The sequence below is a fragment of the Ambystoma mexicanum genome, chromosome 6p, assembly GCF_040938575.1.
Source record: "Ambystoma mexicanum isolate Mex_15411 chromosome 6p, UKY_AmexF1_1, whole genome shotgun sequence".
Classification (NCBI taxonomy): domain Eukaryota; kingdom Metazoa; phylum Chordata; class Amphibia; order Caudata; family Ambystomatidae; genus Ambystoma; species Ambystoma mexicanum.
Window position 1 is genome coordinate 863,236,377 of NC_090935.1, and position 15,656 is coordinate 863,252,032.

Consider the following 15,656-nt stretch of genomic DNA (forward strand, 5'->3'; position numbering starts at 1 on the left):
TTAGAGCAATCTGATGGGCTTAGAGATCTTCACAGCCAGTTATAAGAGGATGTCCGTATAAACACAAGTGTCCCACGAATGGGAGCTAGACGACAAACAAATGCAACTGGGCTTTAAAACTTGTCCTGCCAATGGATCTCTTTGCAATGAATGCAGAGTGCCAGTACCTTGCATGCAGGTTTGGTTCTAGGAGCCTGGGTTGCTGGTGGATTGCTTTTCCACCTACCCCTCTGTTGCCCAGGATGATCAGGCGAGTTCAGGAACAACCCTGCAAGATCATCCTTATAGCACCCGTAGGGATGAGACAGATAGGGTACCCCATCTTAATGAAGATCCCAGTATCGGAACCCATTTGCCTCAAAGCGCATTTGTCACTTTTCCGGAGACGGGAAGGAGAGATAAGGCATCGCAACCTGGAGTAGCACTTGTTTGCAGTGTGTCTCTTGAACACGCCAAATAAGGATGTTGGACAATGCCTGATAATCCTACAAGTATCAAGGGCATCATCCAAACGCAGGGTGTATGCCAAGAAGTGGAACTGTTTCTCCTTCTGATGTCGCTGGAAGTGCTTGGAGTCAGTATTGCAACTACTACCGTACTTGTTTGAGGAGTATCCATTCAGGTTCACCTTTCGGGAATTTCCTTTTTCACGAAGGGGCCCCACACACACACACACACACACACACACACACTTATTTCAGACCACACAGTCGAGGCCTTCCTGAATGGACTGTTTCGATCGTTCCCGCTGGCTAAGTGCATCTGGTTGACAGCATTGATGAATCTTCCATATGAGCCTGCACATAGATGTGACATAAAGTGTCTCTCTTGCAAAGCTGCTTTGTTGATAGCCATTAATCCTACCAGACAACTGGAAAACTCCAGGTCTCTGTGTCAATCAGCTGTATTCTGTATTCCATAAGTACAGGGTGGTTCTTAAACTGTGCCTTAAATTCCTCCCCAAATGTGTTTCTGAATGTACTCTCAGCAAATGATTCTCTCAACAAGCATTCTTTGGAAACCATATCACTCTAGTGGGGTGGTCGCTCCATTCGCTGGATGCAGCCCTACATATAAGGGGTGTATCAGCCACTTTTACTCCCTAAAAATAGGCAAATGCTCCCAAAAAAATTAAAATAGGGAGAATAAAATACTCCCAACAAAAAATAGGAAAAAGAAAAGTAGAACCTTCTGCCGCTGCATTCACCTACTCAGCTCCATAGATATGTTTGGATCAGACGTGCACATAGTACTAAACTACTATTATTACAGCTTGATCGGAAGAAGTAAACCTATCATTTTTAACGTGCAAGAATAACTGAGTGCAAATAAATAATTATTACAAATATATTCCCGTTTCCCAGTTAAAACCTATTATTACTCAAAAAATATACCCATTAGGAATTGTACTTAAATTTTTACTTCCTAAAAAAATCATTTTACTCCCAACTTTCAAAAATAGGGAGTAAAATACTCCCACTTCCAAATCTTTTCTGGAGACTGGCTAGATGTCGAGCATGTATTGTAATTCTATATGCAATGCTCTTTCCTTTAGAAAATCAGACCGCCTGTTTGTTGCCCACAAACAAACCATGCCATTTCAAGGCGAGGACTAGCATGTTGAGTTGTTTCCTCATTTCCCACTGCCATAACGTAAGCGGTCTGCCAACAGCATGTCCGTGACATGGGTACTTAACCCATAGCAAGGCGCTAAGACCGCATTCCATCCCAGTGTGTCCCCGTGCAACAACCTGGAGGTCTCTACATAACTTCACCATGCACTACTGCCTCAATGGAGACACCAGGACAGAGTTGGTGGTTGGCCAAGCAATGCTGCAACATCTTTTCTCTTAATGTAGGAGCAGTCTCTCCCTCCGTTCCCTAGTGTATTTTCGCGTGCATAGGCCTCTGTATATGGGTATATTGGAGACAGATAATCAGACCACACCTCAGGGTTTTGTTGGAGGGTGTATGGAGAAGTGATTGCTAGGGTGGTTAGGGGGGCTATAGCCCCGAGTCTTTTGGTTGTAAGCCTGGATAGGGGCTACAACCAAAAGGCTAGCTAGCCCCGAGTTCTGACAGTCCCAACATTAGCATATCCCCAGATCTTTTCCGGACCTAGCAACACCTCTGGTGTATGGCCATATGCATGCTATTACTGAGGAGTACTCTATTCAAGCTTATGTATTTTTGAGATCAAATGATGGAGAAGAATTAATTACTTCCCCGTAACAGTAGTTTTCAAGCAATGGTATGTTTCATAGATTCACATGGGCCCCACCCACCCTCCCTGAAGAGGCAGCAGCTGCCATGTGTCTTGAAATACATGACTGAAGGTTAGAATTGGAAGATGGCTGTTCTGGCTGGAGGTTAAGCCTGCCCACCTCAATGGCTAAGACCAAAAGAACCAAAACGAAAAGTAGAGCCTATAAGTTTAAGTCTCTAACAATGGCTGTATGCATTCAGTTTATTGCTACAGTGTTTTCCTTATATTTCTAGGGTATTCCAGTCTGATGACACCTAGAATAGGTCAAGCATGTGGATCTGTGAAAGATACCAACACTGGAGCCTACAGTTAGAGGTAAGTAAAACATTTGTGAGAGTACAGAAATCTATCGGGCCAGAAATGCTACTGCTAGTTATGACCTGAGATGTAAATCCTAGTAAGATGTTCGGGTTGACTGAAAACCAAATCTTTTGAGCAGAGACAAATATGTGCTAGATGCAATATCCAAGGCTGCGCTGTAGACATCAGACGTAGTGGTTTCAATATGATGAATTGTTGCTGTGTATATATTTATATTTCCTTCCTGTTCTTTTTTTCTACCTCAACAGCACTTTAACATGGTTGTGTTAAGTAGACTTGATAACATAACTTCATATTGTCACACTTTACCATACCTCCTATTTCTGGGGTATTTCCATACACCAACCTTTTACGCATATACAGGTTTACTGTTTAGGTCCTCTGCTAAGGTGGTTTGTATCGAAAGGAACTGTTTTTCTGGTAGAATGTCATAAACATACAGCAGCAATAGGATGATTTGCTTTTTCATCTTTTTTATGAACACTTATTTCCATCAGCAGTAGCATTACAAATCATACTGACCTAAGATGCAGGAAAGTGGTACAGTGATATGTAAAAGTAGACCCCTGGAGGAGACATTAGTAAATTACATAAGGTGGACTTGATGCAACAGACAAACATGACTTGGTCAGTATGCACATTGTGAGATTGGAAACAGACAGGGATTTTCAGTGGTGACCAGTAAGTTCTCATAAGAATGTTCTGCTGTCAGTAAGCAGTTTGCATGTTTGGACTGTGTCGAAGTCCCCTACTTGACTCTGAAGACTTCCAGTTGGAGGTGCCATGTGGGGCTGCGTGCCTCCCCAAGCCAGTGGGTGATGGGCCCCGGGCCTGGTATGATCCCCCGGTAACCCTGCCCTAGCGTGTGGCTGACAGCAGTCACATTGCCACCACAGACACTCCTGCCGTTTAAAGGGAGTCGAGGAACAGTGATCCCACAGAACTCACAGGACCTGCACTCTCTTCTTGCAGAGATCCCACATAAATCTTCACAGGGAAAGAGAGGACCCTGATTTAGAACATAAATTCAACAGGCAGCCTGACAGCCATCGCACAAGGCCTACACTCTCTAAGAGTTAGGAATAGGTATGCTAAAGGAATCGACCCCAAAGGCAGGGCCATGCTTGGACAACTAGAGGGAGACCTGCCCAAAAGGAGGAACAAGCCATCCCCAAATCCAACATCAGAACTGGAAGTCATCCTCAGGGTTGTGGCCCACCAGGCAACAACTACCCGATGTTGCACACCTGAGTTGCCCTTCACCTGTGTGAAACTTGAACGCAGGGTCAATTACATGATGGGCAATGAAGATTGCCCAGGGGGAAGGTAGAGTCAATCCCAAGTCCCATGTGCAGACTATATTCATCCCAGGGTTAGACACCAAGAGCCAGCCCTCATCCCAGCCAAAACACCTGAGTCCCCTTTCATTAGAGAATGCCTGGAGGGCAGGGACAAAGCTCTCTAAAAGTAGAAGAGCTCATGCAATTGGTTGTGGGAGTTTAGAGAATGTGCTGGAGAGAGGAGTTTGGAGCACATTGGTAAGCACAGAGAGTACACTGTGCAGGTTGGAGGAAGAAAGACGATTGGAGGGGGAGAGGGAGAAGATGAGAGAACGAAGGGGGAGAAGTTAGAAGTTGGAGTGTAAGGAAGGGGTTGTGAATTTTCAGGAAATGTTGGAGAGTGTAAAGAGGAGATAATTGATTGTGAGGAGAAGGTTAGGAAACATCAGGAATAGGTTGATGATGGTGCGTAGACATTATGGAGACATTCTAGCAGGTTGGTGAAGTACATCGATAGGAGATTGGTGATAGAAGTTTGGGAAACATCAGAAGGAGGTTGGTAGAGAAAAGCAAGAAGAGGTGAAGAAATGGTAGGAGGATGTTGGAACACCTTAGACGAGAGTTGAAGATGATATAGAGGTAATAGGCTGGAGGTGGCGAACCTTCCTGAACTTGATAAGGAGTGTTTGGAGAGGGGTTTGAAAATGAGAAGGGGACATGGAGGTGCCTTAAGGAAAACAAGAGGAAGTGAAGTAAGAAACTCCAATAGCTAGTTTGCTCTGGAAGGTTCTGGAGAGAAGGAAGGACCTGAGACCAAGCAATAGCGAGGGAAGGACCGACAGGCCTCTGGAGAACAACACTTGGAGAAACAGGGACCCTCCCCTGTGGCTCTACCCGAAGCCAGAAGGCTAACTCCTCGGAGAATCTGAGGAATCACATAGAGATCAGAGAGCTCAGGCCAGGGGGACTTGATTCTGGAAGCCCTTTAAAGCCATCAGCAGGCATTTGCAAGGTGGGAGGGTGTGACCATTCCTAAAACCCAGAAAGACAGACAGTGTTTGGGAACCCTAGAGGTTTGGGCCTGAGAAGATCTCCTTCAGGTGACCTTGGGCACTTGAAGTAGACCCGCCCATGAGAGAGAAGGGAGAGACTGGGCAGGAATCCTGATAGACCAGAGGTTGTGAGTTATCTATACTTCATGTATTATATTGGCCCATCCTGTGTAAGTTTAGTTTTAAAGGATGTCACAGTTTAATTTTGGCCTGGTCAAAACACCACTAATTCTGGGTAAAGTCATCTCAAATTAAAAAAAGTAGTTGCCTACGTTTTCTTTCTTGGCGTACTTCTTGATCCCTGTCACTGTCATGACAGGACCTATTTTGTAAGCATTGCATTGGCCACCACCGTTCATTATCTGATAATCATATTCAGTTCCACTAACCTGTCTCTCCTCTACTTTTCAAAGCATTGCACATCGTCCTGAATTCCTGAATAAGACATGTATATACATGAGAAGCTTTGATGCTCAGGTCTCTTTCCACTTTACTGTTTAATAATTCAAACTTGTTACCCCTTATCAAGTCTTGTTTCTGTTCATGTGTTGGCGCACCATCGGGACCTTCCATATTTTTGGATTGCGAATGTTGTATTGTCTTGATAGTTCTGAAATATTGTATGGAAGAACTGTCAATGTTTCGGTCTCAAGGTATTGCCCCTCTCCTACCATATACTTTTACTATTGAGTTTAAGCGTAGGATTACTCCATATGATTGAATATGAGAACAGATTGTTTCTTATTTCCATCTTGCATATCAAGTGGCTCAGGGATTTCTTGGAGTTAATAGTCACCTTAATGGGGTTTATTCAAACTTTGGTGGGTGACCTAATGGATAACAGGGACATATCCCAATTGGGATTTACTGCCACACGTTTTGGTGTTTCCAAGTTCAACAGTTACAGTAGTTATCTTATTTGATTCTTTAGAAAAGATTGGTGATATTCTTTGATTTGTGGGACTAATTTATTTGAGATGTTCAGCTTTACATCTGATAGTACTAACTTAATGGGTGAAGGCCACAGAATTAGTTTGCATTTTTTTTTTTATATACAGAGACTTCCCATTTTAGAAACAAAAGGGGAATTATCGGTACTAAATTAATCTTGATACTGTTAATGTTCATCGAGAGACTTGGGTATAATCTCCTCAGGCAGCCTACATTTTGCTTTGTTGTTGTCAGGAAAGAGGATAGATTTGCCTGCAGTACTTTCTGGCCCATTTTTTAAATCACAGTGCTCAGATATTTGAATGAGATAGTCTACTGTTAAATTGCGACTGTGAATAGTATTTCTTTTCTACTGGTCTAATGAAAGATACTAGACTTGGGTCAGTTACCTTTCGTCAGAAACCCCCAACAGCCTTGCAATTTAGAATAGATTGTTTTCTAAGGTCAGGACCATGTCATCTGCAAATGAAAGCAGTTTACATTCCTCTTCTTTTGTTACGATTTATTTTCTCTTGTTATTGCAATAGCCAGTGTCTCTATGCGCAAGTGAAATTGTAAAGATGAAAGGGGGCAGTCTTCTCTGGGCCCCCTCTCTATCTTCGCATGGTAGATAGTAAACCATTGTGCAGTTCTTTGGGAACTGACTGTGATTCACTAACTGCTCTATATGCAAGGTTAATCTTTCCTAACACTGCAAAGAGAAAGTTCCTTGACACATGGTCGAAAGCTGCTAAGTGATTTCTGTGCACAAACATGTTTTTCATGCACTGTAAACATAATTATGGCTTTTAGTTGTATAGAGTCAGAATGAATTGTGGATGATGTTCCTTGCTTGTATTCTGTTCAGAAAGTTTTCAGATAATACATAGATCTATCTGATTATTTTTTTTAATGATTTTATTTAGCTTTTCAAATGGAACATCTGTTTTCTAGTTTTGCTCAGTGCCCATTAAAATAAATGTACCTTTTGAAATTGAGGTTTTTGAGAGCAACTTCAAACTGTATCCTTGAAGCAAGTAGTGCATCGGCCATCACAATGTAACCTATTAATGTCACAGAAAGCATTAATATGATGATGAGTGTGCTGTTTCCTTGCAATTACAAGTGATTAAAAGTATAGACTTCGCTTTACAGGAACACTTTATTAATGCTTTTTAATTTAAATCCCCTGGATGTAATGGGACTGCTGAGTCCATTGAGTTTCACTTTATTATTGCCTTCATTAAGCTGCTTTTTCTCGGATTTTAGCTATATCTCCTCATTCTATTAAATTGACATTTGTATCTTTTCTCTATAGTTAATTATCATGAGGTTGAATGTTAATGTTCGTTTTTGGCATATTTTTTGTTTGTATTCTTAGGTCCTTCAAATCGGTCTCCAGTGGATAGATGAACGTGGTCTAATACCGCAGTGTCCGCCAACATTTATTGTAATATTTTTAATAATAATTGAATGCATCTTATGTGTCTAGTCGTCAGTAAACGTAACGCGCTAAGGATCCGCTTAAAATGAACACCAATATAGAAATGTGCGGTTGTTTATGTAATTTCAAAACACAGGGGCGAATATACCAGGTATTTCTAATGTGTACACAGGTCAGGATGCTTTTCATAAAATGTATAATTTTACTTTAATATGTGCTACATTTAGATAGAGCACTTATATCATGATCATAAGCAATTGTGTTAGTGTACAACAATCTGCTGGCACAGACCCCCATGCTGTTAACCAACAGAGAAGAACAGATAGAATGGAGCCGAGTCACATTTCACAACAACATGGTTTAAAGGAAAAGGGGACCACAGTTTAACTTGTGGGTTGTTGAAACATCACTTATCCACTGCCTGCAAATGAAAATACACTCAAAATAAATCACCACCACTGACACTTTAATGACCCATTGTTACTTTACTCCCAGTGAGGGTGCAGAAGTAAGGCTCGGACACAATGGTGGTATGTTTTTGAATAGAAACCTTTATTAAATGAAAAAGGGTTGGAAAAATGCCTCTCTGTCCCTAAAGCTAAGAGGGGTATCCTTGCATCTAAGAAAATTCAGGATATTGTCAGAATGTCCAAATTATGAAGTCTGCCACTGTTGTGTATCAAAAATCCTGCTTCTGTCCCTAACACTAATAACCTAAACCAACTGTGTAAGGATGACCGCTTCCCAGGTAAAGTGTTCCGTGTAGATGCAAGAAACAGAAAAGTTCCCAGTCGCTTGAGTAATCACAAGTCGCAAAGATAAAGAAATGTTCAAAGCTGTAGGACTCCATGATTCCTCCTTATGGTGTTTCTCTCCCTTTGGGGCCTCTCAGTCATGTACTTGCTTATATAAATGTCAATAAGCAGTTCACAAGAATATGCTCCTTATGCTTCTCTTGTTTATCCCACCAAATAGGCACACTCCTTTTGCCCAAGTGTAGGATTTGTTTGCACAATGTATTCTTCACTTATTTAGTGTGCGGGTCCCAGACTCGCAGTATTCTGAGTGGCTTGGTTTCTTCCTTGCCAAACAAATGTCCCCTGATAGACTGTCCCTCTTTTGGGTGTGGGTCCCAGACTCGCTATATAACGGCTTGTTTCACTCTCCTGCCAATCGGTAATCTTTTCATGAACTTCTTACTTGGTGCAGGTCCCAGACTCGCAATGTTCAAATCGGCTTGGTATACTCTCCTGCCAAGCCCTTGTCCTCTCAAGGACTGTCCCTCTTTGGGTGTGCGTCCTAGGTTCGTAATAGTCACATTTATTTGGTTTACTCTCCTTCCAGGCAACAGTCCAAAACGTGGACTTTCTCTGTGCGGGTGCAGGTCCCAGAATTTCACTTCATACCCCGGGTCCCAGACTCTCTTTATCCGGCTTCCACCTTCACCCCTTTTGTCCCGGGACCTCCAGCACCACTCGGGTAACATGTGTACCTGTCAGCTTCTCTCTAGTAGGTACCAGCAGTTCCCAAGCAGCTGCTGCGTCTCTGGAGCCTCTGGTCGAATTCGGGGCTTTTAGATCGGCAGCGGCTTTTCTGACGCACGCTTCTCCCCGGCAGTACACCCTCTATTGTGGACGCTTTACTGGTGCTCTGGATGCCTGGAGGATTCACACTGCAGCAACGCAAGCAGTCCTTGCTTCTGGGTCCTCGCTCGAGTTCTTCTCCTTCGCTCTCGGCTTCCCTCCTGCTGGCTCTTGTCCCTGTCGCTGCTGCACGGCTTGCCGGTTACCTCCTTTGAGGATTGCTGTCCTTGAGCATCTCAGCTCTGGGATATGTAAACTCCCGTGTTTGAAAAGGGAGTCACTCTGAGGCGCTCACATTCACTGAGAAGCTAGATCGCTCACTCTGCTTCTCCATAGTGATCCTTGGGCTCCTGGTCATCATCTTCTCAGTACAAGACATAGAGTCTGATGTAATATACTTTGCATTTCCTATGGTTTGAATCTTGTTAAATCTATTATGTTGACTAATTTGGCAATAACAGATATTGACCTTATCAAAAGAAAGGACAGAGGATTGAACATTGGTGAAGAGTTTGTATGTAGTAACACAGGGGCATACCACGTTCTCTGAACATGCTCGTCACTAATCCCATAAGGGGGCTCCTCCCCCATGTGACCCTCCCTCGGTGCACCAACCCCCAGGGGGACTATAGTACTGTGGGCGCACTGCCCTGACCCCACAGGAAAGGTCTCTCGTAGGGGAGAAGGGATGACATCCTCAGATTCGTAACATCCCACACAGGGAATAAAACATGCACCTATTATACCCCTGCCTGCCTAGAGCTGACATCAGCATGAAACTCTAGCATATTCCAACTGAGTTACTAACAGGCTCACACTTGGTCACAAAATAGGTTCGGAAAGCAATATAAAGTGTCCCACAACTGAAAATTGCTAAATGCAACTTTTTGCCACAGAGTAGTATCTAGAGGGACATGTTTGGTCAAAAGTGTGGCAGGGAGTTAATTCAAAAGCGCATTTGGACAAGAACATTTGTCAAAAGTAATAATTGCATAGTGTACTAACCAATTGCATGCCCACTGTGTTACGTAAAACGGGCCCACAGAATGCAGTTGGGGTGGTCCTTTGTGCATTGCCGATGAGCCAGCCCGAGTCTTATTACTAATCGTTATTCTTTGCAGAGTGCCTTTCGAGTTCCACTGCTAGCAAATGCCTTGTTGATTTTGACGGCTGAAACTAAAGTAGAGCAAATGATGTAAGTAAGAGAGGATGCGAGTAAGAACAGCCCTCTTATCCATTACCCCAGGCTCTTCGCTCCTGGTTCTAACTTCATAGATTCTCCTCTTCCTCTTACCTTTTACACAAGTCACCCTATTACCGTTTCTACAATCTGTTACAATTCCGTGAACTTAGTAACCTAACGCCTTTCTGAACAGTAGTCTCTGATCCTCCATATCCCTTCTTTGGTCCTTCCAGAGGGTTGCTGAACCGTGCAGTTTCTAATTTAGTGTAAACCTGCACGTGGCAAGTTAGTTTCCACCCTTAAGCAAACCACCCTAACTAGAGCACTCTGCCCCAGTTAAATCGTCCTTAAAAATGATGAGGACAGGAAGTCACTGCCCACTGTATCTGCCTTTGAAGCCTGGTTCCCTACCTGCCACCTTTGGCAACGTATTGCTGCACTATGAGGCCTTGTCGGTACCTCTCACAGTCCTGTACCTGCCATGCTGTCCCCACCCCATCACCCTGATACCTCTTGTTTTCCTTTTTCTCTGAAGTGGCACAACACCTGTTTTGGTACTTTTCTGGAATGCAGATGCCGGATAATCCACAGAGACTAAACAAAAATGAATTCTGGAGCAGAAGCAGGATCGTACTCCCTGGTGTTGGGTTTATATAATGACCAGGAGCTAAAGAAAACTTAAACCGAGGTTTGCCACAGGGTATACTGTCAAACAAGTGAATACTGCTTAGAACGTAACACTGCTTTCTATCCAAATAACTTTGTCATGTATATAATGTGCCACCCATTTAACCTGTTCCAAACCTGCTACGCCTCATGTAACCAGTAGTAATGTTGTAATCTGTAACTAAGTCACACTCTTGTAAATTCAAATAAATAAACTTTAAGGACTCCCAGAAGAATGAAAGGCAGAGTCAACCTTGCTAGGGTCTGAACTAAACATTTTTGATTGTGCATATCTGTGGTGTAGGTCCATGAACCCAGTATTGGGGCTGCAGCAGTAAGGGTGACAATGGTCAAACAGGCGGTATTTGTCAAATTCTGCCTGTTTTAGCTCCAGCCTGCTTACATATGTAACCCCCAAATTCTATTGCTAATAACTTTTTACTTGCCTGATGGATTTGGATGACATTTTCCAAACAAAGGCCCTCATTACGAGTCCGGCGGAAACCGTGCCGGTAAAACCGCCAGCTAGCTGCCGGACCCATAATGAATTACCGCCCCCCTGACTTGCCAGAATCACTGGGACATTACAGCCTGCCGGTCCGGTGAGTCCCATGGGAATGGGGATCATGAAAGCACCAGCACCATTAATAACGGTGCCGGTGCTTCCGTGAAAGTCTGCGGGCGTGTGGTCGGCGGTCCGACCTGGCGGTCGGTATGGCACTCGCCCGCAGACTCGTAGTTTGCCATTCTGGAAACAACAGTGCTGGTATGCTTACCTGCACCGTTGTTTCCGGACCGGCAGACTTGTAATGAGGACCAAATTGTTTTTCACAAGCGCCCAGACGGGACATTTTGGGAATGATTTGTTAAAAAGGTTATCAAGAAAGCAAAAAAACACTGTTTTCAGGCTACTACCATTCATTATCCCATAGAGCAAAAGTCAAAATTTGGTAAAGCTGAAGCGCAACAACTGCTAGGTGGATTTGGACCAGATAACAAACAACTTGGGCACAAAGGGTCAACTTAATTTTGGAATAAATCTGTCCAGTAGTTTGACAAATATTTGAAGGGGTAAGAGGTGCCCATGTTGCCAAAAAAATTGCAATATCTCCAATGGTGCTTTGCAGCAAAGAGGCTTTTCAGAAATGTAAAGTCACTAATTGCTTTGCTCGATGCAAGCAATTATCGGAGGCAATACGAAAACGAAAAAGTGGTCCAAAAACTATTTGAAGGAGGAAAAAGGATGCAATTGCACCAGGCGGTGCACCAGGTGGGGAGGGGGATAGAGGATACCTTGTGAAATTGGAAAATTTGGGTTGATCTCGGGTGCCAATTACAGCTCATATGTTTTCAGATTATTTTGGGGAATACCGAGGGAAGCTCACAAGATTTCCACGGCTACAACGGAAGACGCGCTCAGAAAAGAAAATGCGTCACACAAGCTAATGAGTGAAAGGGGGTAATGGAAGAGGGCCAATAAGGGAAAAAGCACCTGAACTGAGTGGGGGACCATGGAAAGAGGAGGGGGCACTTGATGAGTGCCTGAGAGAACTGGGAAGAGTTTTTTCAAAAGGTTTCGGTTTATTGAGGGAATATTGGGGAAATCCCGCAGGCATGGGTAGTTCGTTGTCGGTATATTTGTAGGTAATGGCCGTTATCAGGGGAATCCTGCGAGAATCAGAAGAGAGTGAAAAAAGGTAATTTTACACCTACAGTGATCACATCTACTAGGCAGGGGGTAATGGGTCTCTGTGCTAGTGGCCATGGCTGAAGGTCATGGCTAGTGGGCCCCAAAGAAACCTATTGGTGCAACATGTTGTTAAGGGACTTCAATTCAGCACTCCAACTAAGTCAATGCCTGGTCTGGGATGCCCAAGGGAAGCCCTTATTTATATATTTTATGACAAGTTATAATCTGGATGATAAACCCTTATATAACACCCCTCTCTTTGAAACCCCCTTGACCTCACTGAGCCAAGAAGTAGGTTTGTTTTGCAAATTAACAGATTTATTGAAAAATTAAACAAGATATATATATCACACTTTTATAATAAATTAATATTTGATATCACACTTAAGAATATGACAGTGATCAACAATGGATAATATTACAATTGTACCGTTATTTAATTACTTAGGAGTTGGTATAGAGAGGATAAGGTAGCTGAGAATGCTTTTATGGATTCAAGGAAATGCAATGGTGGAAAAGAATGCAGCACAGAAATAACTGAGATGGTTTCAACAAGAGATATGATCACTTTTTCTTTTGACAATTCACTCCCCCCCCCCTATGCAATATAAGGAGATGGAAAGAGAGCAAACAATTTTCAGGAAAACAAAGACAATGCAATACAAATTTCAATTCTCCCCTATTAAGCTTAGAGCAACCGGTATGCTTTGAAAACATGCAGAAATATTTTGAATGGGATTTGCAAAGATGTGAAAACTATGCTAAAATGATTTTAATTCCTTATAGGAGATTCAGGGTAGGTGACAGCTACTTGAATTAGTTCTGGTCAACACTAGCAATGATTCATGAGGGATTTTCAGGTTGAAAATGAATTTCAGCAATGCAAGCAAGAGCAGCTATATTTTTACAGGTGTAGAAATGAGTCAAATTGCAATTCGCAGCACTTTTTCCGAGGGCGTCGAGCGCGATTACGGAAAAACTATAAGGAGTAGAAAGTCGGTTTTAGGCTTGTTGGAAAGCTTAGATTCTTAGTTAAATCTCGTTCCTAGCACATATGGTTCCAAAGATACGGACGATTTAGTGGAGGTAGATTTTCAGAAGTCAAATTAAAGTTTCAGAATGACAGATGTGCTAGGGAAGGTTTTGGATCAACAGGATGGACACACAATTCTATGATGCAGTTCTAAATAGGTTAAAATAGTTTGAAATAGATTATTTTAAACTAAGAGATTGGATTTCAAATAGGCCGTCAGGGTCTGGTCAGGTTTGGGCTTCACTCACCACAGACGGTCTCTGGTACTGGTTCTGAATACTGTTAGGCAGATACAAAATACAATACAATACAAATACAGCGGTCTGGGTCAGCTCTGCTCTGCTGGTCTGGTCTGGCACTCGGCACTGCACGGCGCTCTGGATCTCTGGTTCTGCTAGTCTGGATCAAGTGGATTCAGGATACAGCACTGCTTTCTGGATACTGGCACAGGGTTCTAGCCAGAATCAAACAGCACAGCCCGGCTGTTGAAGAGTGGAGTTAGGTTGCAAAAGATTTTGAGGCCTGCTGAAAAAGGATTCAGCTGGTGGTCCAGGCCCCTCTGCTACAAGTTCTGGAGTCTGGATTCTAAGTTCTGGTTCTGGAGTCTTCTGGATATTGTCTGGTCCGGCAAAATGCTTTGCAAGAAACCAGTGTGAAGTGGAAAGTGAATGGCCCTACCTGGGTCTTAGTGGCTCTTTTTATGTCTTTTGAAAATGGGTGTGTGCGTGGGCATAACTAAGCCTGCCCCTCACAACTTATGATTGGGGGAAGGAAATGAAGTGTCATCGTGATGAAGAAGGTTTATGGGTCTGAGGATCCTCCCCTTGTCAATTTGCACACAAATCTATTTTTGATCCAAATACATATTTATCTATGTACAATTTTTCTAATATCATATGTTCAGTTAACATATTTTCTGCAGCACCAAACCATCCGATCCCTGTCTTTGTAAGATGTCGTGTCCACTTTTGACAGAATTCTGCCCTTTTCATCAAGAACACAACCCCTAAACTTTTCCAGAATTTACACAAACATGTGCCAGGAATATGGCCATCAGATGATAGTGTCAGATTTTTAACATACAGACATTTGGAGTAATACCTTATTTTCCGCTACTACCCCCAGAACATACCACAGAGTCCTAACACCTCTCAAAATGTACACAGAACAATCACATGAATAAATGATATTATTATATAATTTTGACAATTTCGTACTATGAATTCTCCATCTTTTTAAAATTATGCTCTGGCCCAGATGGGTGTGGTTTAGGTTCCAAAGCACATGGGGGGATTTCTGCCTGTCCCCGCCTCCAGCTCAGGTGGCTCCCAGAAGCACTGCTCCTCCCAGTTTCTTCCAAGAGGAAGCCATTTACGACCCCCCCCTAATTTAACATTTGCCTGAGCCAAGGAAAGCTCATTGTTCTGTTTCCTGCAGCCCCAGGCACCCCACCCCTAATTCAATCAGAGAGGTGTGATCTCCTTTTGGCGGTGCAGCAGAAGGGAGGCCAGGCCTGGGAATGCAGTTGCTGGGCAAGTTTCCACTCCTGTCGGGGGTAGTTGTCAGGCAGAATTCAATCTCTTTAAGTCGGGCTTCAGCTAAATGTCACTTTTGTTCCCAGTTTTCTTCATTCAAATCAAACTTACAATTTTTTACACATGCAGCTAGAACGCTGATTCTAAGTTCAAAACTATGACATTTAAACAGTTACAAACTATGTGACACTCAACAGTAGGTCACTCATTTATTTTAAACATTTAGATTTTAGGGGCTTTAAGTCCAATTTCACTTAAGCTGCTGACATCCACAGTTCAGCCTGTTTTGTTACAAACATTGTTTTAGGCTCTTCATATTTCCAGATTTGTATGCACACAAGACTACATTCTACCAGACGTCTGCTGGTGTTCAATAAGATTTTTGAATATCGTGCAATGTTTAAAATAGGCATTTTTAGCTTGCATTTCAGAGAAACAAAGGTGATTTCAAAGCGCTGTTTAAGCTAACAGGCACTGCTGTTTTTCCTTTGGCACCACATTTCACTCATGGCGCTTTCAGCCCATCACGCTCGCACTGGTGGGTGGCCGGTTAGGCAACCATTTTGTTGTGCGCAAAACTGCGCGGTTTTCCTGGATTCTGGCGCAAATGTGGGATTTTCGGCCATCTTGGATTTTCTAAGCCCACAGCACCAAATGTTGTAGCGTAATAATT

At 43.0% G+C, this 15,656-nt stretch overlaps 1 protein-coding gene across 5 annotated transcripts in view; it reads left to right on the forward strand.

Moving 5' to 3' along the window:
* Positions 1 to 15,656, forward strand: part of FER (FER tyrosine kinase) — a 2,139,903-nt gene that overhangs the window by 1,754,129 nt on the left and 370,118 nt on the right. Inside the window, exon 18 of one of the 5 annotated variants that reach the window (XM_069625481.1) lies at positions 7,231 to 10,925. The exons of the other annotated variants lie outside the window; for them this stretch is intronic. Coding sequence (XP_069481582.1) covers positions 7,231 to 7,258 — 28 coding nt within the window. The 3' untranslated portion in view covers positions 7,259 to 10,925. Of the gene's footprint in view, positions 1 to 7,230; positions 10,926 to 15,656 lie in introns of those variants that run through there. 5 annotated transcript variants of the gene reach the window in all.